At 42.0% G+C, this 26,440-nt stretch overlaps 1 protein-coding gene across 2 annotated transcripts in view; it reads left to right on the forward strand.

Annotated features, from left to right (window-relative positions):
• slc2a9l2 (solute carrier family 2 member 9, like 2) overlaps positions 1-26,440 on the forward strand; it is a 168,772-nt gene that overhangs the window by 2,516 nt on the left and 139,816 nt on the right. For both annotated transcript variants that reach the window (XM_061727838.1, XM_061727839.1), the window contains exons 2-3: positions 3,709-3,791; positions 10,137-10,235. In XM_061727838.1, coding sequence (XP_061583822.1) covers positions 3,726-3,791; positions 10,137-10,235 — 165 coding nt within the window. In that variant the 5' untranslated portion in view covers positions 3,709-3,725. The remainder of the gene's footprint in view (positions 1-3,708; positions 3,792-10,136; positions 10,236-26,440) is intronic.

Below are 26,440 nucleotides of genomic sequence, written 5' to 3' on the forward strand. Positions count from 1 at the left end.
TAAGCCTGTACCGAGGAGAGAATGTTAAAATCAAGAGACAGATTGTCAGTGAGAGTAGCTCTTACAGAACATGGAAGCGCCATTTACTTACATGCCATGACATAACATAGATAAGAGGTTTCCTAAAGTCAATAGCGATGATGTTTGATTACCTCTGGTTTTTGCTGCAGGTTAAAAACAACATACTAATGACGCATTGCATGTACTTGAGTGAAAACAACTGCAGCGGAGGATTGCCGTTGCACTCATAGTGGATTCCTGCTTTCAGGATTGTAAAGTCATTTCGTTTCTTCATAACTTAGTGCTAAAGAAATCTGTCCACCACATGATGACAATAGTATGTGTTTAAGGAGGGGCAAGGTGATCACAAATCTCTAATATCCATAAAGTGACTCATAAAAACCCACTGCCCAACCAAAATACTGATGAATATATTCAGATGGATAGTAATTTGTATACTTTTTGTATATTAACCCAAAAAGCATACGGAATTTTCCAGGGGCTCATCATTTGGCACAAAACTGGTTTGTTAATTGTCAGATCTTTCACTGAACAGTGTGATTCAATATGATGTAAAGACGTATCACATCAGTCTCCTCTCTCCTTTCCCTTTTTGAATATTTCTCCCTCTCCACTCTTTGAATAATTTGATCAACATCTTAAACAAAAGAGCTAAAGGATGAGCAGCTACAGTTAATGTAAAGGTGCTCCCGTCCTAGTTAGTCACGCAATTACATTTAATGCACAGGATTCTCATGGTATGAGCACAGTTTTGTTATTCCTGTGATGGATGCTCTTTGCAAATGTAGCCTTGGTGGTTTGAGCAGCTCACAGTAACTGCATTGATTTGACCGTGATCTTCGACTTTTGATCTTAATTTGTGCCATATGCTATTAAATATTGTTGTTTTTTTTGGTCTGAGCATTGAGAGTATTCGCAGAGTGGTAATGTTGAGAGGAAAATGGGAATATGTAGTTAATCTGGATATGTTCCTCTGTTTTCAGCAAGATGTCACAATGGATATTGGCAACCGTCTGCTTTACTTATGTGATGTCTCTCATATAAATTTAGACTGTTGATAGTAAAGTTATATTGTGTCATAATATTACTATCTTATTGCCTTGTTGCTTTAGAAGTTGCCTTATCCTGAATGAATAATCAAGAAGAAAAACTTGGATGTGATCAGTGTTGATGCACATGCAAATCAGTTTGAGTCGTTTTCTTTACAACTCTTCTTTGGCGTTTTAGTGGTTGACTCATGCTTTTGTTCAGTTGTAAATGATAGATTGTGATTGCAAGGCAGTGTCTCATGCAACATGCTCATTATGAGTTCTCACCTGTTTTGTTTTCATCAAGTATAGGAAACACTTTTTCCCCATCACAAGGTTGCAAACAACTTAGGTGACTATGTATTCACAGCTGAGTTGATGAGGATCCACACAGACATATCAGTGGTGCTGCAGTCGTGTTTCCAGGACTTTCAAAGGGTGTTATGATGCAAATGTTCCCTAAATTCTCCGTTTTAAGCCTGTACCGAGGGGAGAATGTTAAAGTCAAGAGACAAATCGTCAGTGAGAGTAGCTCTTTTAGAACATGGCAGCGCCATTTACTTACATGCCATGACATAACATAGATAAGAGGTTTCCTAAAGTCAATAGCGATGATGTTTGATTACCTCTGGTTTTTGCTGCAGGTTAAAAACAACATACTAATGACGCATTGCATGTACTTGAGTGAAAACAACTGCAGCAGAGGATGGCCGTTGCACTCATAGTGGATTCCTGCTTTCTCTTTCAGGATTGTAAAGTCAAATCTAATAATGACAGTCATTTGTATCACAGTGTGCTGAAGCAGGGAAACATCTAAAACGTGCAGGACACTGGCCCAAGACGACTAGAATTGAAGACCAGGAAACTAAAGGATGAGCAGCTACAGTTAATGTGAAGGTGCTCCTGCCCCTAGTTTGTAATGCAAGGATGTTTAATGCATAGGATTCTCATGGTATGAGCACAGTTTTGTTTTTAATATGATGAATGCTCTTTGCAAATGTAGCCTTGGTGGTAGCTCACAGTAACTGCATTGATTTGACCATGATTTTGTAATTTTGCTCCGTAAAGTCATGGACAGATTTTCACTTTCAGTAAATGTGGTCATGTGGTAGCCTACACCATGACTAAGTCCTTCTGGTTTTCACGTAAATTCAGCAGATAACTAAAAAATGTTCAATGTAGGAGGAAAAAAACTAAATTTAACAATCTTAAGTGCAGCATTTAGTATACTCATTTCCTAATTTGCAAGGATGACAGAGATTGCAGACTATACCCGGCCTGCTCTGTTACAGGGCTCTCTTTGAGCTCACTTTCCTGATCTAATTATGTAGTTTTCAGAGAAGAGATTTTAGTTTGATATAGATTCTCTGACACAATAACTTTGTTGTAAGCAGTATTCGAGTTGTAAAAAAAGATCAGGGGGGATGGTGGATTTTATCATTTGGGAAAAGATAATTTGTGCTGATTACAAATATTATAATATATTACAAATAATAGCACTGACCAAAACACCTGCAGAAATACTGCAGGAATGACATAGCAGCAGTTAAATGCAGCCTTCTGTAAGCTTTAGATATCCACTGGGCTTATATCAAAACACAACAATAAAAAAAAGTTTTCTGAACTTATCAATATGCCTCTGTCCTTCACAGGATAAGTAAAATGGATCACTGCAAAAACTCAAAATCTTAACAAGAATATTTGTCTTATTTCTAGTTAAAATGTCTCATTTTAGTAAAAAAAATCTCATTACACTTAAAACAAGACTCATCACTGGAAAAAACAACAATTTTCATCTGTTTCAAGTAGATTTTCACTTAAAATAAGTAGAAAAATCTGCATGTGGAACAAGATTTTATTGCTTGTAATAAGAGGATAAATCTTGTTCCACTGGCAGATTTTTCTACTTATTTCAAGTGAAAATTTACTTGAAACAGGTGAAAATTGTCAAATAAGTTATTTTTCTGGTAATGACTCTAAATGTTGAAATAGCACATTCATTGATGAAATGACATAAGGGATGGAAAGGGGGGATGATTTTGACCGTTTTTATTTCAGGGGGGATGCCATCCCCCCTCATCCCCCCTCAACTCCAGTACTGGTTGTAAGAAACTCTCCCTCTGGCAGACACTTGTGTTGGTGTTTCCCGCTGTGCAGCGCTTGCCTGTTGTTGGTTTTATGGCCACTAGGTGGCAGAATCGGACTCTGCTCTGTTTCACGGTGTTTTGGGGTGCGGTGCAAATCTGCTTTTTGTACCGCAGTTGGAAAGTTCTGTAAAACAGGTAATGCTTCAGGCGGTAGTCTGGTTAACAATATCCCCCCCAGGACAAAGTTTATGCTTCTTTGAAAACTAATTTAACTGTATTGCTGTCAGCTTGAGTGGTCTCTCGGACCAGTGACCAACTTCTGATCCATAAAGCCTGAATTATGGGTCTGCGTTAAGTCTGCGTTGGTGTAACGCGGAACCACAAATCAGCCTTAACGCTGTGTTGTCCATGACGCAGAGGCAGTGTCATTTCCTTTTCAGCAGATGTTTCAGTGTCTTATTTCTGTAGGAAATTCAACTTCCCCACCCTTGTTGTGAAATAATCCTTGTGCCCCAGTAAGCAACTCGGTGTGAAGTCAGTTTCAAATGATATAGTATGTCCTTCTCATTTAGGTTGCTGAAACTTGAACATGGACAAACCAAAGAACAGCCAGACTGACCACAAACTGGGCATCCCAGAGAAGAGCTCTGAAAAGGTGAGTGAGATAAAGTCACCATGTTTTTTATGGCCTGGAACTTACTTTTCTGACAAGTGGCAGATGATGAAAATTTGTATTTTTATCCACTAATGAAGTATGACTGGATGTTGGAGGAACTGCCTGTACTGTCATGATAGCAATATGTAGGTCACAGCTGCTGTTATTCCCCTGTTTTGCCATATAGGTACCTGCTATGTGTAAAGAAGCTGCTGCTCACTTTTATTTTTTATTTTTATTTTATTCTTTATTTCATTCAAAAATAAAAATAAAACAATACAATTACAAATACAAATGTTCACAAACTGTGAATGAAAAGGGAGCAGAAAGAAGAAGATTCTTATCTGATCTGCCCCTTTTTTCCAAGGAATAAATTCACAAATGACATAAATTACACATAAAAAAAACAACAACTAAGTAAATAAAAAAAATTAAAATAAAATATTATTATAAGCTAAGATATTATATACAAATTAAGCTGCTCACTTAATATGTGCATTACTTTTTTATTTGAAGACAGCACAAGGTTCGGTCCTGTTCTCTGAAATCATGAAGCTGCTTTCTTAGGATATGACCTGCTGTAGACTTAATTACCTTCATTGATGTTTAAATTGAAAGCTCATTAAAGTTAGATCCCTGTAATACCAAAAACGTTGCCTGGTTGTGCAATAAAGAGATCATCACATGTCTCAAAGGTACTTGTCTGATTCATCAGAACTTATGTAATGCAAAAGTAAAGGAAAACAACATAGCTGTAAAAAAAAGAAGTCAGATTTATTGAAAGAGAAGTACACAGAAAGATCTTACTTCCAAGACTCGTTATTTATTCTGTCTATGAGCATATGTAAATGTTTATAATTTCTCAATAAATGTCTTTCAATCCGAGTGTTTCACACTTGTAAAAGGTGTTGACATGGTGGCGTTGATGTCGCTGCCTATCCTGTGGCAGATCTATTAATGACCCCCACCTAGTCAAATATAAAGCGCTCAAAACTGCAATCCTGATGCTACTTTTCAGCTGTCCCAGCTGAAATATGTCCACCCTGCATCTTCTTTCTCTATTTGCTGGAAAACAATCATCAAAGTCTCATCATCCCATGCAGCCATCCCACGATATCCTCACGAGTACATTTACACCGCCCACTTCATCACTAGGACAGTGGTGCATAAAATGCAGAGGTACACAAATCGCTGTAGAAGTGCATCAGTTGCCAGGGGACTGTAAACCTTTTTTGAAGCTCATCACATCTCCATACGGTATATACAACAACAGTATATAAACCATGAACTCTTTTCTATCTGCAGCTGTGTTCAACAAATAGTGAACTTTGATGTTCATTTTTTGCATATTCATGACATTCTCCAGCAGTTGAGATTTGCTTTTCTTTATCACTCTTTTTAGTTCTTGTTTGTCCAAAAGCGTATCATAAAATATCTGTAATATCTGTACAAGGCCTGTCACTCTGCAGTTCATATTGGAATTTAACTTTTATTAATTTGTGTTTGTTTTGTCATAAACATGTGTGTATTGTGTATTGTGTCATGTCACGGTTTGGCCCGTTAATATACAGAGTTGCTGCATGTACCTAAAAAATAACAGTTGAGTATTTTTCTCTCCTATCTCAAGGATGACATGTTAGAAGATGAAAATCACATCAAATACAAAGATTTAAAAAGAAAACCACACGCGGCTTGCTTAACTTCAAACTGGAAAATAATCGCTGATTGCTTACAAATGATGTGTTTTGCTGTCCCTTTTGTCCTGTCAGTGAAAGCGAGTGAAACGGTATTTTTAAGGCAGGTACTTATAGATAGGCTCAGCAGCCTGATAATATTGATCCCCTAAGCCACCACTTTTTTTTTCTTCTCAAGCTTAAGCTTCAAATGGATTCTGAGGAATGTTTGTGAGCAAGTGTTACAAAAGATATGCTCTTTTATTCATTTAGCAACATCAGCAAATGAAAAGGATGGGCTCTACAGGGCTTGAGCACATTACAAGCAATAATAGCAAGAATATAATTAGAGATAAAAATGATATGGGTAGTAAACCTTAATGTTTTGTTACCACGGTGCTTGATCTAATGGATCAGATCACTCCTTATTTAGTGCATTATTTTTACATTAAGTATTTATTTTCGAGAGCAATTGTAAATACTCTTGCAAAGCCTATTTTTAAAACACAGGCCCCGGTCTAGAAATTTGAGGCATCAGAAGTGACATCACGACACATATTGTAAACTTGTGTTTGCTGAAACTACTTGGAGTTCGCCCGTGTTATTCTGTGCATGAACGTGGTTTTTAAGAAAATTACTTTTGGGCTCATGAGCTGTGTCTGGATAGATATCTGCAGTATACATCCATCTGTAAAGAATGAACCGTTGAATCACAAATAATGAAATTGAATGAAAATAATTAATTAAAAAAGAAAAAAAAATCCCGAGGGAGGCGAAGGATGCAACAAGGTGAATAAAAATGACATTTGCAGCAGTAATCGGGAGGCAGAGAATGAGCTGCGGTCGCCCTAATCACTCACCCCTGGACAGGTCCATTCAATCTAGCTCTGAAACTCATACAGGACGTTCCTCCAAATGAACACAGAGGTTATCAGTGGAAATACAAGTATCTGTCACAGTGCATTCAGTCTTAAGAAAAATTGGACACCATTACCTTCTGTGGATTGCAGCCAAGGAAAGAAAACACCTTGTCGTGTAAAATCTCAGTATTGGCTTCTGGCGAAGAATGCAGAGTGGTAGTTGTGGGCAGGGTGAACCTGCCCACAACTACCACAGTGAATGTTCGGGTGTGACATTGGTGTGATAGCGACAGTATGGCGATGCGTGAATGGACAAAACATTAGGCTCATGTAGCAGTGCTTGTTAGGTCGCTGCCCTGACCTCTGGCCGGCTGGCGCGAGGCAGACGTTGGGGCTGTACTTGCATGCATACTCGTGTCATGTTTTTCATCGCTATCTTTACACTGGACTCAGATCTGTTTCAGGGGGACGAGATATAATGAGTACAGCTTTAATAAATTCATAAGCCTTCCTCAGCCATAACAATGATGCGAATGTCTTAACCTTAACACATTCTTGAGATCCAATTTGGAGCTCAAAATATTCATTACTGCTCTTCAGCATCTTCACCGTCTTCTGGCTTAAATGTCAACCTTGCATACTGGATGTGTTATATTGTAATTGTGTTATAAAATCTTATCACCATCAGTGTCTGGAGGAGAAAATGGCTTAATAATGCTGTGGCATTTCCTCGGTTTCCCTCCCCCAGCCTTCGGACAAACTCTGACTTTAACCCTTTAATAGATTTATTAATCTATTAAAAGGAGAGGTTATTGGAAACAATTTCCCCAAAAGTGGACCACTGACATTAGAGCTGATCAGCTGGTAAAGTCTCCTTAGTGACAAACAGACAGCTGTGAAGACGTGCAACTAACAACTAACAACATTCAATTTTTTTTTTAAAGTTTATCAATTAAAAAAGAAAAGCAAAGTGAGCAAGGAGAAAAACCCAACTAAATCAGATCAATATTTGGTGCGAGCAGCTTTTGCCTTTTAAAATAGCATCAATTCTTTCAGGTGTACTTTGACAGGGATTTGCCAGTATCTTGTAGGATCACAGACGTATGATTAATCAGCATGAATCACAGTCATGATTCATGCTGTGTAGGAGACTTGACACTAAGTGAGGAGCAGCCAGCCACTGCTAGCAAGGTGAGGTTGTTGGAGACGGGTTAATGTGGCAGGTCATAGACCGCTGGAAGACTGAGCACGGCAGCAGGACACGACGGAGTTACACTGTATCAGCAATTCTCTGCTGGGTGGAGATTTACAAACAGATGGGGGATGTCGATATGTGCTGTTCAAGGTCTTTGGAAGAGGGACAAAGAAATGGCGGACCAGGGAAACTTAGTGCACCAGATGAAAGACTTCATGAGAGGAACTGGGTGCAGAAAATGGCCACAGATGATCTGGACAGATGAGTCAAAATATCAAAAAGCTGTTTGTTTACTAATGGGTTGAGAGAAGTATGATAATGAGCATCTGCAGGTAGCAGCTAGAGCAGGGGTCACCAATCCTGGTCCTCGAGGGCCGGTGTCCCTGCAGGTTTTAGATGTTTCCCTGCTTCATTGCACCATGATACAAGCGACTGTGTCATTAACATAATTGTGCAGCCCTGGATGACAAGCTGGTGACGATGATTAGAATCAGGTGTGTTAAAGCAGTGAAACATCTAAAACATGCAGGACACCAACCCTCGAGGACCAGGATTGGTGACCCCTGAGCTAGAGGTTCCTCGCAAGTCTGCTGCCACGTTTCTGCAAATAGAAAAGAGAATTTGAAAGGATTAAAGGTGTCCTCAATGCTGAGAGGCAATACCATCAGAGGTGGTTCCGGATGTCTCCAAATTTACTCTGCGGCAGGACAATGACTCCAAGCATACAGCCAATGTGATCAGAAACTACCCTCACTGTAAAAAAAGAACTGAGTCCTGGAATAAGAGTCCTACAGAGCTTTGATCTCAAAATCATTGAACCATTTGAGTTCCTTCAAAAACCGAATGCGTACCTAGAAGCACTGGTCCTGCTGGGTTAGGTTCCAGCAGGAGCCTGGAGAGGATTTAATGGGTATAGATAATGGATGGATGGAGTAGTCCCACCTGATAACAATTTGATCTTTTTCCTTCTCATCGCTCAACTTATTTTCATAAACTGCTCAAAATAATCAGTCATGTGTTTTTGACAAACATTCTTACTTAAAGTTTACAGCATTTCCTCACATTTGCCTTCCACTTGTGCACAGTGTCGTGTACTTTCCAAGATTTTGAAGGCTGTCGTGTGCTCAGCATGAGTCCAGGACCAGTTTTTTCCTAAGGGGACAGTTTGGGTTTTAAACTAAACTGTAGATATGTCAGGATTGTTCAGAGGAGATATAAACACACACGAGGCAGGTGTAGAAAAAAAGTAGACTTTAATAACTTATAACATGAATGAACAATGATGCTGCAGGGCAAGAAATCCCAAACAGTTTAATGTGTTTCAACAACAAAACGCAAATGAGGATCGGCTGGGAAGATAAACAAACCTTAATTGAAACCAGCAAAGTATATACTCGTGTGTGTTTCTGTGTATATATATATATATTCCAGCAAAGAATAAAGGAATCCAAGGAGAATATACACACTGAAGACGTCAATGATTTAAATAACACAAATGCAGCAGTCATCAAACTAGGACCTACAGGGAATTTCTCCAGAATATCAGAGGAGGAAAGCAAACCAGCATTCAGAAAAAAAGGCGTCTTTGAAATAACTAAAAAAGTAGCTGAAACAGGGCAAGAATCTAAACTGACTAAACACACAACAGGAGTTTAATGAAGGGAAAACCATGATGCCTGTACTGTCCAGTTTCCCACCGACAAACGGTACCGTAACCTTTCGCTCTGCCCGGACAGCGCCGATTGGCTGGAAGTCATGAGCAGGCTGTCAGAAGTTCAAGTGTGGCCCAGAGCTTCTCTACTTCACGATCTGTCCTTTGATTTATTTCTACAATAACACAAAACCTTCAAAGTGCTCACTGAAATTGCTCAAACTTGAAAATATATTAATAGCATCCAACAAATGTAAAAAACAAAAAACAAAGAAAACATGCCACAGACTGTGGAACTATCTACATTATCCCTAACCTGTCTCTTCACGACAGCTAAATTCCCAGAAGTCCCTTGACCCTGAACAGGATGAAGAGCGTTCACAAAATGGATAGACTGATCTTACAAGAGGCCTCGTCTCCCCTTATTGAATCTACCAAGCTTATCTGCTGAAAAATTCAATATGATGCTTCATGCACAGCATGTTTATTGTGTGTGTGTGTGTGTGTGTGTGTGTGTGTATATATATATATTTCATCTGTATGTTTTCATGCACATGTCTTGAATTAAATATAGCAATATGAGCATCTGCACGATATTTGTGTTCATATTTCCTCCTGTTATGTTATTATCTACTGAAGTGTGTGTGCATGTACATTAAATGTATTGAAATGATTAATAAAAGCCCCCTTGTTCACTCGTCCTGGCTGCTTTCTGCTGTGTCAAGGAGAACTTGAACATGGCACCTGGCACTGTGCCGTTTGTGTTTCACGTTCTAGTGATCTTGTCAAGGGTAAAGTGGAAGTGAATAACCCAGTTTCCTGACCTAAATACCTGGACATATGTAAAACACTTCCTTTGGTTTGTTCTGACCTTGACATTGATGTGACCGCCACTGACAAGACCTGCGTTTGTACTGCCAGTGTGGATCTCCGTCTGGTCTCATATGTGTCCTCTTCCACTAACAGGCGATCACAACCTGCCTGCTCAGTGCAGCCTTCTTCGGAGCCTTGGGTTCGTCTTTTCTGTACGGCTACAACCTCTCTGTGGTCAATGCGCCGGCGCTGGTGAGTCAAACTGTTAGATTCACTCCAAAGCCTTGTTCTGGGGAACTCTATTGATCTCTCATGTTTTCTCATTGTGTTAGCAGTTCTTGAAATCAATCCACATTAATTAAGACAGTGACTCAGTTTCGGAGCAAGATTTGGGAGGAATAAATAGAAAAAAAAAGCCTCCAACTGCATGAAGATTAATTTGTTGCTGACAGAAGTAATTTGTCTGAAACTGTTCTGCAGGGTTGAATATTTAAGAAAAACACTTGACCGTAACCTGACTGTGGCTAATGTTTGGGGAGAGGTAAAGTCACGCCATTCTGGCCATTTCTCAACCCACATACCCTTTCCTATGAATAGTGTGTACTGATTTTGCAGAAATGTAACACTTTGTAAGCAGAATGTAAGAAATTTCACAACCCGCCGTAAAACCTGCTTGGTCAGGAATCTTGTGCTCGCTATGCGAGTCTTCTTCATCAATTCATACGCTTTGCAAAAGTAATATATTTCTTTACCTTTTAGCTCATGCCAAAGATATTTTGTGATATTTCTTTATTTTTTCTCCTCAAAATCCGGATGAATGGCTGTGAAAATGCAGCAGAGGACAACTGAAGGCTGGACACCCCGATAGAACTCGCTCGGTCCAAAGTAATGCCTGTGTAATGTATTCACATGGGAATTTTGCATAGTTTTGTTAAAAATGTGATTATTGGTCAAGCTGATTTTCCTGACGAGGTGTTGTTCTTGGGTAGCACGGTGGTTTGGTGGTTAGCTCTGTTGGCTCCCAGCGAGAAGGTTCCCGGTCTGACCCCCGGCAGGATTTTCCTGTGTGGAGTTTGCATGTTCTCCCCTCGCTTGGGAGGGTTTTATCCAGGTACTCCGGCTTCCTCCCACACTCCAAAAACATGGACATCAGGGTAATAAGTAATTTTTGATTGCCCATAGGGGAGTGTGTGGTTGTTTGTCTGTACTGCACGAGGCCCTGTGATGGACTGCTCAGGGAGTATCCCTGCGTTTTGCCTGATGAGAGCTGAGAAAAGGCTCCAGCAGGTCGCTGTGACCCTGAATAGGAATAAGTGGGTGTGGATAATGGATGGAGGGTAATGTTCTTGCTGTGTTGCTACATATATACCATATAGAGATGTATTTACAAATACAGAGAATTTCAACAATATGCAAAGACGGTGTGCAGGGAACATTATGAATATTAAATAAAAGTACAGTTACTATCTTATCCTGCACAAGTACAAGATAAGTTGGCTTAAATAGGAAGGTTAGAACAAATATGTGTCATCATCAAAACAATATAGCAGATGAAGAGAAACTGTCAGTGTCAGCAGGCTTCAAGGAGATTTATTGTTTTATTGGGCTTTATCTATAGCCTCAGGGGAAGAGACCGTTTTCATGTTTTTGAGGTCAGTGTCTTTCTGCACGGTAGTGTGTTGAACAGTTTGTAACCTCGGTGGGAATGGTTGGCTACGAGCTTTCCTGATAGCCTTGGGTCCTGGAGGTGTTCGGCTCATGGAGGGAAGGCAGATTACTGCTGTTCAGCTCCGCTGCAGAGATGATGAGGCAGCGCAGGCTTTTATTCTTGGTAGTGAGAGCTGTGTCCCGGACTGTGAAAGAGCAGGGGAGGATGGACTCAATTTGGCAGTGTTGCAACAACTTTCAAGACCCCCAAAACCAACATACATTTAAATGTTTGAGATGTAATTTTAGAGTGCTGCGATAGGACTAAAAACCAGCTAATAAATGTGGTCAATTTAGTTTGTAGATGATTTCAGTTTCTGACATTTGTGGCCTCAAGCAAAATAACTACCTTCTGAAAAAGTTTCTGCAGGTAAACAAATCCAGCCAGTAGTTTTCTGTTACCAAGGGAAGAGTCATTGAGCAGTCGCTTGAGCCTCTTCACTTGAAATTTTCCAAATTCTGTTGGCACAAAACTCATTCATTACTCTTACTTCACGGTGTACATGCTCATGCTCAAATGAAAGGTGTGATCTCTGGCAGGGGGCAGGTCAGTTTGGAAAAGACGTCCTGCCACTTTGAGGGTGGTTTTGTTCTCCAAGAAAGCATTTTACTGACTGGGGTTGTTATATTTATTCAGTTTTCATGATTAAAAAAAAAATGGTCTGCAAAGGCTTTTTCTTGCACCAACTTGATTATGAAGGTGTCAGCTTCTCTTCTTTCTTTGAGGCTGATTGTACCATATGGTTCTGTTTGAAGTACCTTGAATTTGCTGTCAAATCTCTGTCTTGATTGCAAGAACACAGTTTTTGCAGAGCTCTCTATTCTACCTCTCCCACCATCCCATTATCTCTCTCCCAGAGAGACTCAGATCTTCAGTTATACGACTGGCAATAAACATATGAAATTTCTTTGCATCATTGTTCACATAGATCAGTCTTTTACCTTTACAATATACAACAACCGCAGCACAGGCACAAACTCATCCAGAATCTGTAACTACATACCAACTACTAGGCACTTAGAAGCATTTTTCCTGATTCAATCACTTCTCGCAGCACCTTATCTCAGTAGTGGATCCAGGCAGTTTTCAATCGGGTGGCCAGCCTGAGGCAGATGGAAATTGTGAAAAAGCTGAAATGCTGTTGCTTTCAGTTAAGCTGGGGAGGAGTTGCTGGCTTCCTTGTCTCTCTGCTGGACGACGGATTCAGCTGAGACTTCCTGACTTTTGTGCGGGCTGCTGTGTCTCCTACCCGAATTGGGTTTCAGCTGAGTTATTACTGTCACAACAATATAAACACAGACATGTCTTCTTTGGAGCCTTCACATGGCTCCATGCTTCAGTGCTGTAAGAATTTTAATACAATTCACAGAATAAAAAACTCTTTCTGGAACATAAAGTATATTTTCTATGAAAACAATGTGGCTGCAGTGAAATACAAACAATGTCACTTTAGAACTCATAGGTAAAGTACCTTACTGTACCTCATTGGTGCGGGTTGTGAAAAAGGTTTCTTTAGTCATTAGGAGTCCCTCTGACAAGGTCCTTCATCATCGTTAAAGAACAAACCTCCACGGTGAGAGCAGAGCTCTGCCCTCGCGCTCCTCAGAGCTAGATTTCACATCCATGACAGCTGTACGGGGCTGGATTTCTTTTTGATACAATTTTAGGTAGAATTATATTTACAAAAAGTGACAAGAAAATCATTCAGACAAATATGCAAATCGTTTGCATATTTTATTCAGATTATGTTCTAAAGAATTTTAAACAGAGCTAAAAAAATATTGTCATTAACAGTTTCCCAAGAGAGAGAGAAAGAGAGAGCGAGCGCAAGAAAGAAAGAGAGTGAGCGAGCGCACGGAAGAAAGAGAGAGAGCGAGCGCAAGAGAGAAAGCGAGAGTGAAAGAGAGAGAGTGCGTGTGTTTTTCAACATAGGAATCACATGAGTCACAGTTCTGGCAGATATAGACTTCAGGCTGCATAATTCATGTGCCCACTTTTTGAAATGGATGCATTGAACCCAAACCTCCTTTGGGCAGCTATTTGAAAATGGATCTGAACAGATGAGGCAGGAGTCATCTTGATCTGATTCAGTCTCAGGAGGTGCTGATCTCTTTTCCTTTTTGCTAGCAACCTCTGTGGCTTCTTCTTTTACCTTGTAGCAGCTTCTTTTGTCCTTTGAAAAAAGAGTTCTTTGAAAAGCCTCATCTTTGTTCCCACTCTTTCCTCCTCTGGCTGACTTTTCGTCTGTCTGTCTTTCTGTCTGTCCGGATGGAAAATGGTCTTGTCTTTCTGCCACTTTCCAAGGTCTAGACCTGGCTGTATGAAATGACTGCAGATCTTCAAGGTTGAAATACGTGTCAGAAAGAACGCTTAGGAGAGGCCATGACTGTGGCAGCACCAGGCTGGCGGTGACTAAAGGCAGTGGCAGAATATGGACGCTATGAGACTGCTGATGGGGGAATTCAACATTTTTATGCCCAAACACACCTTTATTAAAGGGAGAATTCCAGCTGAGGGGAGTGGATTTTTATTGGGGCTGCTGCCAAGGGATATGCAGGGGCCATAATTCCAGGTGCATCATAAATGGACATTGCTTTCCTGTGTTGCTTAGCATCCATGCATCACGGTCTGTGTTTACTTGTTTTTTAAAAGTCCATATAGTGAGGAGTTGAGAGGCTGCATCTTGTGTAAACAGTGGGGTAAAAAGGATAATATTATGATGGCATTATGTTTTGCGTAATCTAACCCTGTGATTGAAAGTGTGAGCCATAATCATCCAGTAGAAGGAAACAGGGTCCATCTTTAAAGCATTTAACATTTTCCACAAAATGTTTGAGGAAATGAAAAAAATTGATCTAATTATCCACCCCGATGGGTTTGTCCTTCCTTTGCAACCCTGGTGGTTCACCGAGGAGGAAGTGATCCCTAAAAAGTCACCCTTAGAAAAATGACATTGGGTGGAACTCTGTTATCTATTGGTGAGACTGCTCAGCAAGGTCACTGAACCGATCTGCTCACGTCTCTGCCTGGCGACCGCCCGGTCTGGCATCTGCGCAGTGGGGGCGCTTGTCTCATTTGCCTCATCCATCTTCCACATATCAGATGGAAGAAACCCGTAGCTTGTCGTCACTGCCTCTACATTTTTTAAAGAAGGCTTCAACGGTATTTCTGTTGAAAGCTGCTACCTGGACAATGCTTGTGCCTCTGGCTTTCCTATGGAAAGAGAAGGGTGCTGGTGGGAACCGTCAGGACCAGCTTGTTGCATCTCTGACCAGGAGTCAGGCAATTTCATGGGATTCACAAGTGAATAAGAAATATTCTTTACTAACTTTGGAGACTCGCTTACAAAGAGTAAGTGTAGCTTACTAGCTTAAGCTTTCTTGTGGATATATTAATGTGTACAACATCTGCGGTGCACCAACACAGACAACAGTAGACATGTCACTCTCTTAGAGTTGATACGAGTTGTAAACTAAACCTTAGCTTTCCTGTGGAAAAAGGAATTATGAAAGCTTTAGCGATAGCATCCGCCGCGTGTGAGGAAACTCTTGCGAGTGAAGCGCAACTCTTCACACTAGAGCTCCAGATGTCACTCGTGAAGCCGACTGACCCGATTGTCATCCTGCATAAGGACTTGGATGTGACTGTACTGTATATAGTTTGGTATAACTCCGGCGGGCATTCATAAGTGAAATATTTATGACTCGGCAGCGTGTACCGCGGATCAAACCCGATGTCTTCTACAACAGAAAGTGGCTAATGATCTTGCTGTTGTTGCTGTTATTTTTAGGTTTCTGTTACAGCTGAGTTAGCGGTGTTGCTGCACGCTCCTTTTCTTTCTCTGCCTTAGCAGCAGCCAACTTTGAAAACTTAATATACTCCTTGATGTGGGAAACTTTCAAATGTCTTATCAGCTTTGTTGTGTTGAAATTCTTTTATAACATTCCTCCTCGGGGTATGTCCTTTGCACACACCTTGCAAATTGCAAATTTGTTGTCCTTTTCGGACATTGTAAAACCCCACACACATTGTAAAACCCCACACCCCATTTTCAGTGTTGATGTTTTGTAGAGACTGCCACGTCCTCTGATCTGCCTGCTTTGAACTATTTTGAGAACCCCGATCAAAACCGATAGATGCATTATCGGTCGAACGCAATCGGTTGCCAATCGATCGGTGCATCTCTACTAGTCATGACCTGACTGGAAAGTAAAAAGTGGGAGGAATATTTTTTTTTTAAACTTTTGACATTGAAAAGTTGTACTCGCTGAAAAAGTTACTGACCCCCGGCTGTTCTGCAGTTATGTGCTGGTGTTGTCAAGAGGACAGTCCTTTTTAGTGTTAAGATCTTGTGTCAGCGCTAAAGTGGCCTGGTTACTGACAGTGTTTCAACCTACCCAGCAATCCCACCAGTCCTGACGTCCTCTATTCTGCTGTCTTGCGTTTGTTACAAAGGCGTTTTTGGAATCCAATAGAACTTCTTAAAAGAGGCACACAATACATATTCAAGGTCTTAGATCGAGGGAAGAAGAAACGGACAACTAAACCCCTGCTGCTCTTGCAAATGAATTGAAGAGAGGGTGAAATCTGCGAGGCTTCAGTTCTTAGTTGGAAAGCACTGTCTCATGGCAAGATAAAGCAGTGAAAATATTCTGTATATCACATAAAACATAATTAAATTCAGTTTTTATTAAACTTGTATTTATTTTGTAGAGGAACCTATCCACAGCAGAGTATTCTTACTTTCTGAACTATGTTTCTCAAACTTGAGTCTTACCCTGTGTATACTAACTACATGTCACATATAACCCTGCTTCAACTATCCCTTTGTTTTAGTTTATTTTCTTCTGCATATGACTTAAATCTCGAGTTTATGAGGCTGCTGAGTAAGTCCCTCAGTGTTTGTTCTTCCTTGGAGCTTCTTCCCAACAGGACGTAAGCCGATCATTAATGAAACACTGGCTTTTGTCGACCACTGGAGGGGTCCATCGCTGCTTCTGCCGACTTTCTAAAAAAAAGAGAAGATAAAAGAAGCCGCAACATTCCTCTCTGACTGTGTGTTTTTCTGACAGCAGTGCCACAAAGACATCACTGCGGAGAGGAGCACTCCACGGACACTATTCACTGCTCTGATGTGTGAAGTGCTTAATCGGACTTTTTAGTAACAGTCCACTGAAACCACAATAGTCTACACACAGCATGTCAAATCACAGCATCTATAATCCAACATTTAGTTTTCCCTTTGCACAGCAGGCACATCCCCAGCAGTGAGACATTTTAAAATGTAAGCAAAAGAATAGTATATGAATTATAAAAAATGCATTCTTGTCAAGTTCTCGAAAACACAATATATCAGGTGCTAAATATGTGATTAGATGCAATCTTCTTGGCCCTCAACTGGTTCTCTAAGACGGTTTTTGGCTTGCTCAAACATTTGGAAAAAAGGGAAAGGTTATCCGTGGAGTGAAAGTAAGATTTATCAGCAGAAGATGCAATTCCACGTAACCGTTTATGTGCAGCACCCAGCCACATCCATGACACAATGTTTTCTTTATTCTTTCTTTTTTCCACACGATTTTGAATCTTCTGTGCAGCTGGGTGGGGAAAGAGAAAGGTTGATCAATGACCTGAAGCTTACCATCGTTGCACACAAACACAAACCAATTTTCCATATAGCTATTCTTTTCATTGTGTGAAAGTGGTCGGGAGGCTACTTTAGACATATGATGCTGCCCAGGGATAAGCGTTTCAAGTGCATATATTATTGACTGCGCCTATAGTGTACGTTTGCGGATGTGGATTGTTGGTAATAGGGTGGAGGATGCCATGGAGGAATCAGTGTGTCATATGTAACCCTATCTCTTGGTGTTGCGTAAAACACAACCATTAATCATTCTGGATCTCCACAGTCACATTATTTCAGCTGCTTTGATTAAAATTACTTAAATCTTGACAGAAAGAAGAACATAATCTTACTTTTTCTTTGCAGACATTTACTTATATATTACTTATATATATATATATATATATATATATATATATATATATATATATATATATATATATATATATATATATATATATATATAAAATATATATATATATATATATATATATATATATATATATATATATATATATATATATATATATATATATATTAGGGTTGTCAAATTAGCACGTTCATTGTGATTAATTAATTACAGTCATATTTAGTGCATGTTTTTTAATTGGTTAATCTATTTTTTAATCTCCAACTTTACTTCTTTATTTCTGTTTGCGAGTTGCCTTTATTATGAAATCTGTGTTTGTGCGGTGGGCTTGTTGTGCTTGAGTTGTGGGTGGAAAACAATGGTCAGTCACACCTCGAAGTGGACGCTGATTGGCTGTCCCGGTGTGTGGGCGTGGTTAGCTCCGCTGGTAGTGGACACTAATTGGCTGTCCCTGTGTGTGGGCGTGGTCAGCTCCGCTGGTAGACTTGTTGTAGCTGGACAGGTGAGGGGAGTAGCGGAGAAGAAGTAAAAATGGAGGAGCATGTGAAAGTTGTCGGTCCAGTGAATGGGGAATTTACATTTCTAGAACGCCCCGACGGCACCATTGATAAAGGTACAGTGATATATGTTCTTTCTGGAAAGTACTTTGCTCACCACCGAAGCAGCTCAAGTTTAGCCACATAAACGCAAAGCACCCGGTCGCGGGCGCAGCCACAGCTAACGTTAGCAGCAACGATGTTGCCACAGCAACGCTCTTCCCCAGACTAATCCCAAGGAGAGCACCGCGCGCATGCGCACGTCTGCGACCGAGAGGATGGCGAATGTCTTCTTCTTCTTCTTTAAATTTTCGGCAGACTAGGCACGGTTTAGTGCATTGCTGCCTCGCACTGGTTTCTTTACGTCATTGCAACTCTGAGCCACACTGGTCTATATTCTACAATATAGACCTGTAGATCTAAGGAAGTGAACTATCTCCTCAGCAGCCTCTCTCTGCTCCAGCCCTTTACCCAGCATATTTGGGAGAGAAAAGCTCTTAAAACCCATCCCTGATAATGCTAAAAATAGTTCCCTTCTTTGCTCAGCATAAGTTGGACAGTGCATCATTACATGCATGACAGATTCCAGTGCTCCGCAACTCTGACACTTGCCGTCAGGATGCTTCCCCACCAATACTAGCCCACTTGCCAGAGCACAATGACCCAGTCTAAGCCGTGTCATCTTGATGTCATCCATTCTTTGCATGGTCACTCTTGCACTAGGCTGCACTGATGGTTGGATGTTATATAGTTTCCTCCCTCTACTATCTCCCTCCCACTCCTGTTGCCACTGACTCTGGAGTTTTTCATGAATAATGCTCCTACACTCCATCTTTCCAAGTGGCATTCCCACATCCACCTCATCTTTGCCCAAACTTTCCTTAGCTGCCTGATCTGCCCTCTCGTTTCCTTCCACCCCTACATGTGCAGGTACCCACACGAACCCAATGCTAACCCCCCTCCTCTCCAGTTTTGTTACAGTCATTAAGATTTCCCCAACAATGTCCGCTCTAGCTCTGCCCCCCTCTGCTCCCCCCAACGCCATCACGGCCGACATAGAGTCAGTGCACAGCACTACATGCTCCAACCCCCCTTCCTCCACCCACCTCAGTGCCCACAATAATGCTACCAGCTCTGCAGTAAAAATAGAAATCCCATCTGGTAGCCTCCTGCTTTGGCAGATGTGGACATGAGGGACGAACATTCCAAATCCCACTTTTTTCGTGTGTGGGTCCCTTGAACCATCTGTGTAGATTTTAATATATCCACTCCACCTACACTCAAGGTGTCTCTCCACCCCTTCCACCACATTTCCAATCTTCCCCTCACGTACAATTTCTCTCACCGTCATGTCCACATCTGCCTCGGCCCACAACCACCGCGGGACAGACGGCCAGCATATCGTGGGTGCTATACACACTCCCCCTAATCCCAGCTCCTTTACATAGCCCCTAACGGACTCCATATAACTGCCCCTATTGAGCCTTGTCTGCCCCTCCTCAAACTCCCAACACTCATCCAGTAAATCCTTTGATGGGAGAGCTGATAAAAACCCCTTCAACTTAACCCAATAGTTAAGTGCTAATTTGTTTCGCCGCAGTCTCAGAGGGGCCTCCCCTGTCTCCACCAGCAGTGCAGAGGTCGGCGTCGTCCGGAATGCACCTGTGCATACTCTCAGGGCTCTAGCTTGCACCACATCCAGTTTAGCCAGTGTTGTCTTAGCCGCCGACCCATATGCTAGACATCCGTAATCAAATATTGATCTCACCATGGCCCTGTAGATCATCAGGATTTGGCTCCTGTCTGCTCCCCAATTACAGCCAGTTAGGCATCTCATAATATTAATGACCTTCTCACACCTAACACCCATTTTTTCCACATGTACTCTATATGTCAGCCTCTCATCCATCCATACCCCTAAAAACTTAAAGACCTTAACCCTCACCAGTTGTTCTCCATAAAGCCCAAGCCCCAGCCTGCCAACAGTCTTTTTCCTGCCAAATATCACATAATTGGATTTAGCTACTGACAGCCTGAAGCCCCACTTGTCCGCCCAACCCTGCACCTTGTCCAGAGCTCTCTGCATCTCTCTCATCAAGTACTCGATGTTGCGCCCCCTCTTCCACACTGCTCCGTCATCCGCAAATAGGGATCTACCAAAGCCTTCTCCCACGTCATCAAACATGTCATTCACCATTATATTAAACAGTACAGGGCTAATCACACTCCCCTGCGGAGTACCATTATCCACTGTGACAATATCCGACAGGCTTCCTCCCACCCTCACCTGTATTGTACGGCCTGCCAAAAATTCCCTGATCCAGTTTAGCATCCTTCCTCGTATCCCTGCATCATACAATTTAACTACCAAACCCTCCTTCCACAGCATATCATATGCTCTCTCTATATCCAAAAACACAGCAACCACCACCTCCTTATTCACCAGCGCTTTCTTTATATCTTTGTCTAGCCCAAGAACTGCGTCCATAGTTCCCCGCCCTAGCCTAAACCCGCTCTGGTGTGGGGCAAAATAGCCTCGCTGTTCTAGACAGTGTATCAACCGATCAGTAACCATCCTTTCCATCACTTTACAGATGACTGCTGTGAGAGCAATAGGCCTATACGAGTCAGGGCTACTGGCTTCCTTTCCGGGTTTCAAAATTGGTACAATCACTGCATGTTTCCACTCAGCTGGGATCCCTTCCTTCCATACTGTATTAATAAGGGCCAACAGTTCATCTAATGCCACATCATCCATCTGCTTAAACACTTCATATCCCAATCCATCCCTCCCTGGGGTGGTATTGCGCCCTCGCCCTATTGCCCGCCTCAGCTCCTGTTTAGTAAAGAATAAATTAGCCACATCGCTATTATCACTATTAACACCCAGTTTGTATCCTACCTGCTCAAGCATTTGTTTCCTCCTCAGCTGACCCTCTTTACCCACATTACTCACACTGTGCACCCTCTGATAAGTTCTAACTAACAAGTCAGCCTTCTCCTTGCTGCTCACTCTCTCCTCACCTCCTTCTACCAAAACTGGCATAGACCTACCTCTATTAATACCAGCCATTTTACGTATCATATCCCAAACCTGCCCCACAGTTGTTTCTGTTCCTATTGTACCACAGAATTTGCGCCAGCTTTCCCTTTTTGCTTCTTTAATAACCTTCCTCGCCTTTGCTCGCAGCCTCTTATACTCAATAACATGCTTTTCAACTGGAGTTCTTCTCAGCCGCCTGTATGCTATATTTCGGGCCCTCACTGCCTCATTGCAAGCTTTATTCCACCACGGCACTATCCTCCTCTCTTTCCTACCCTTCTTCACTGGAACAGCCTTCTGTACTGATTCTGACACCACATGACAAAAGGACCTACTCCATTCCTCTATACTGCCTTCACTAGCCACTCTTTCCACACCTACAGAAAGCGCTTCCCTAAATTTATCCCAGTCAGCTTTACAGTAGTCAAGCCTTCTCACTACACCTCTCTCCTCCACCTGTAGGTCCCTACCGAACCGACTTAGTATGGGGAAATGGTCACTTCCCATAGTATAACACTCCATCCGTTCCCATTCCCCACACCTGGCTAGCTCAGCTGATGAAAAAGTAAGGTCCAAGCATGACAGCCTCCCACTTCCAACCTGAAACCTAGTTGCTTTACCATCATTCAGCATCACAAGTGAGTGGTTATCCAAAAAGTCTTCAAGCACTGCACCATTTTTATCCCTACTTTCACTGCCCCACAGTGGGCTATGTGCATTAAAATCCCCTGTCCACACCACTGGGGGGCGTACTTGATCCATCACTCCATCCAGTTTACTTATATCCAACTGATGACATGGGTTGTAAAAATTGATTAGCGTAAACCTACCTGAAGCACTCCATATCTCAACCACTACACACTCAAGATCTGTGTTCACATTTATTCCTCTATGCTGGATTCCTTCTTTAATAAACACTGCACACCCACCCCCAGCCGTATTTCTATCCTTCCGCAGACAGACATATCCAGGAATCACGAAACTCAACACTGGCTTCAGCCACGTCTCCTGCACACATATTAATGCTGGTCTCTCTTTAAATTCTGCCACAAACCTTTTTAGCTCTTGTCCATTAGCTATTAGACTCCTTGCGTTCCACTGGAGAATAAAAAACATAATTAATTCAACTATCATCCACATTTTCTCGATCCCTTTCACCTCTGCCATTACCCCCTTTCTCTCTCGAAAACACTTGAGCATGGAGAGCAGCTGGTTCTACTCCCCCTATCCCCAGGACCCTCTCAGCAGCTTGCACGACACTTCTCACAACATCAGAGCTGTTCTTGGTCTGCTTAATCTCACACAATACCTCAACCATGAAGGCCAAGAAGTTCCCTTTACTCACCACCACAGACTCCTCTGTTGCATATGCAATCATCGGGAGGACCTCCCTCTCCCTTCTTTCTTCTCCTGTCTCACCATCCTTACCAACCTTCCTCAGAGCCTCAGCATATGATACCCCCTTATTCACTTCCCTATACTGCTGCACCCTCTTGGCCTTCATATACTGTTCACACTCTCGGCTCCCTGCAATGTGTCCTCCTCCACAACTGCCACACTTAACCTCCCTTTCCTCACATGCAAAAATCTCATGTTCACCACCACACTTGCCACATCTCCTGGCTCCACGGCATGCCGCTGCAATGTGGCCATAACGTTGGCATTTATAACACCTCAAGGGTGGCTTCCTATACGGGTGCACTTTAAAGGACAGGCATCCCACAAACACTCTCTCTGGCAATGCTTCTTCCTTAAATGTTAACACCACAGTTGTTGAATCATGCCTCTCTCCATCCCGGAACACTCTTATTCTGACTGCATCATCAATGCCAACCTCTTTGATCCCCCTGGCTAACTCTTCCATGGTGATTTCAGTCGAAACCCCATAGATGACACCTTTCATGCCATTATTGCTGCCACCTAAAGCAAATCCTTCAACTCGCTTTTTCCCTATCTGCTGTAAGGATAGAGCTTTAGCCATCTGAGCTGCAGTTTTACAGAAAACAAGTAGTTTTCCATCAGCCAAAATTCTTGCATTAAGAATTTCTCCCAACTCTCCCTTCAAAGCCTCTGCCAGCCTAATTGGATTGAAAGACCTAAATCCTGACTGCTCCTCTTTCAATTTTAATATAACTTTGAATTCATCTGACTGACTATTGTCCATTCTGACTGTCTTTGCACTCCCCGACTCCTCTTCCTCGTCATCCCTTTTCTCCCTATCCTTTGCTCTTTTCCTATTACCTTTCCCCTTTTGGGAATCCCACCTCCCTCCTTCAGCCATTATTTTAGGGACAGTAGTTCACTTCCTTATCTCAAAGTTATTAACTTTAATTGTGCTTTTACTACGCCTCAGGATTCAGTCTCTCTGCCACGTCAGCGCTCAGACGCTCCGACCTCGGATGGCGAATGTTCTTGCCAAGTGGATGTAAATGGCTAGAACTGCATCTGCTCAAGTCTGTTAAATATATAAATATAATATTTATTTTTTAAATAAAATAAATGACTCTATAAACCCATTTTTTTGTTGTTCTATATCAATCTTTTGATCTGTGCCACAGTGACTACGTTTACATGCAGTCAAAATTCGGGTCATTGCTAATATTCCGGTTACTGAAACATTCAGAATATTCCGTTTACATGGTAATTAATCATTTGGGATATCTGGATCAAAAAAGCGAAGCGCGGAGAACATCATGACGCATTTCCCATCATTTCCGCTTCTTCTTCCTGTATCCAAATTCAAAACAAATGCTGCCTTGCGCAACTTTTCTCTCACCTTCTTGTAAATCTGGCTATCCCAGTACTTTCTACCGTGTACAAATGCCAAAATGTTCATATCCTTCATTACATTTATGAAGTGATTAGTCTCCTCCTGGTCTTGGTTTCTCCGTGTTTATAAGAACTTCCTGGTCTCAATAGACCAGGATTCCTTGCGAACAGAGCATGCGCAGAAAACAAATTCCTGTTCTGTTTGATCGGGATATTCCGTTTGGCGTTTACACGACCGAATATTCGGGTTTTAAAAGGGGTATCTCAGGGGTCATATTCGGGTTTTTAAAAACCAGAATATGAGCAAATTTGGGTTATTCAAAGGGGTTATTGGTGTTTACATGGCCGTGCAAATTCAGGTTATTGGAAACGCAGTCAGTAATGTAATGAATTTAAAGGAAAACACCAAGTTGAGGGCCTTTTCTGCAATTTTTAACTGCGATTAAAAAAGATTCATTAAATTAATTAATCACAGAGCTTAATTAATAAATATCGAAAATGTTTGAATTGATTGACAGCACTAATATATATGTTCTTTTTATTGCATTTAATTAATACAGCTTACATGCATTTTGCACTTCAGGCTTGCAATACATTCCAATAAAAGTTGACATAGACTACGTTTACATGCAGTCAATAACCCTTTTAAAACCCGAATATTGGCAATAACCCGAATTTGCACGACCATGTAAACACTTTAAATAACCCGAATTTGCTCATATTCCGGTTTTTAAAAAAACCCGAATATTACCCCTGGGTTACTGCTTTTAAAACCCGAATATTCAGTCATATAAACGCCAAATGGAATATCCCGACCAAACGGAACAGGAATTTGTTTTCTGCGCATGCTCTGTTCGCAAGGAATCCTGGTCTTTTGAGTCCAGGACGTACTTCTAAACCAGCCTTTCTCGACCGGGCTGTCGCGGCACCCTGGTGTGTCGTCAAAAAATGACCTATTCTGACATTTCATATATAAATACCGTATTTTCGCAACCATTCGGCGTGCTGTGTGGTGTGGAAAGGCTTTCCCCCCGGTTTGTGTGTCATTTGTATTTAAAACACACACACACACGGCGCGCCGTCTACACACTAAAGCCGGAAATATACTCTACGCACGTAACCTGCGTAGCCTGCGTAGCCTGCTTTGTGTCTGTTCATGCTCCACTGCGTACGTCGCGTACCACCCGAGTAGAGCCTGTCATACCGATGGTGACCGATAGGGGGCAGTAAGCAGAGCAACAGTTGGAAAAGCTACTTATATTAAGTAGCAGAAGTAGTAGCAGCAGCAGCGGTAGCAGATTAGAAAAACGAACACTTTTACAGGACAATATTGGATGATGTAGGAGATTATAACATCGTGTGAATGTGTATGAGTGTGTATGAATGTTTGTGGTGGTCGGAGGGGCCGTTTGGCGCGATATGGCAGCCACGCTCCCGTCAGTCTGCAGGGCAGCTCCGGCTACAGACGGAGCTACCACCGGGGAGAATGTGTGTGAATGAATAATGATCTCTGTAAAGCTCTGGGTGCCTAGAAGGAAGCTAAAGAAAACCATAACATTATTATTATTATTATTATTACTCTTTTTTTAATGTGTATTACTTATTTATATTACTGTTTTACCCCCTTCCCTGTGTGTGTGTGTGTGTACTTCTGCTACGTGAGTTTCCCCGTTGAGGGAGTAATAAAGGACTTATCTTATTATTATTGCTTATTATCAAAAGTGGATAGTCTTTCCAGACTAATTTATCCAGCATTCTCCTCACCCATCTCAACAAGAATGACGAAACAATAAATCCAGTTAATTTTAGGTTCATATGGAGAAGTAGATGTCAATATAAGAAAGATTAACATGGTAAAAAAATGTATTGTTCCTAATATGATTCCAAGTCATTCATTTGCAAGTCATTCAATAGTATTTTTATTGAAAAACAGAGTATTTAAAATAAAATAAGTCCCGTCAATTGACTCCCGGCTCCCGGCTCCGCTTCCTCCCGGCTCCGGGAGGCACCGAGGCTCGGCGCGTACCTCCGCCGGGGCTCAGGCACCGAGGCTCGGCGCGTACCTCCGCCGGGGCTCGGCCACCGGGGCTCGGCGGCCGGGGCTCGGCCACCGGGGCTCGGCCGCCGGGGGTTGTCCGGGGCTCGGCGGCCGGGGCTCGCCATCCGCGGTACTCCCGGGGACTCTAGTCCCGCAGCACCAGTGAGTATTTTGACCGGAGAGATTATAAAATACCGGACTTCGGCATATTTTACCGGACAACGGAAACCCTGGGGGGAAGTTAAATATTGCATAAATATATGCACGGGGAACTTTCTCCAGGGGAGAGCAGCATAGTCGTGCCAGCTGGGATCAGACCGGGAACAGCGATACTAGCGGCCAGAGCGAGAACTGCAGGTCGCGTACGCGT

Source organism: Cololabis saira, chromosome 8, assembly GCF_033807715.1.
Source record: "Cololabis saira isolate AMF1-May2022 chromosome 8, fColSai1.1, whole genome shotgun sequence".
In the NCBI taxonomy this organism is placed as follows: domain Eukaryota; kingdom Metazoa; phylum Chordata; class Actinopteri; order Beloniformes; family Belonidae; genus Cololabis; species Cololabis saira.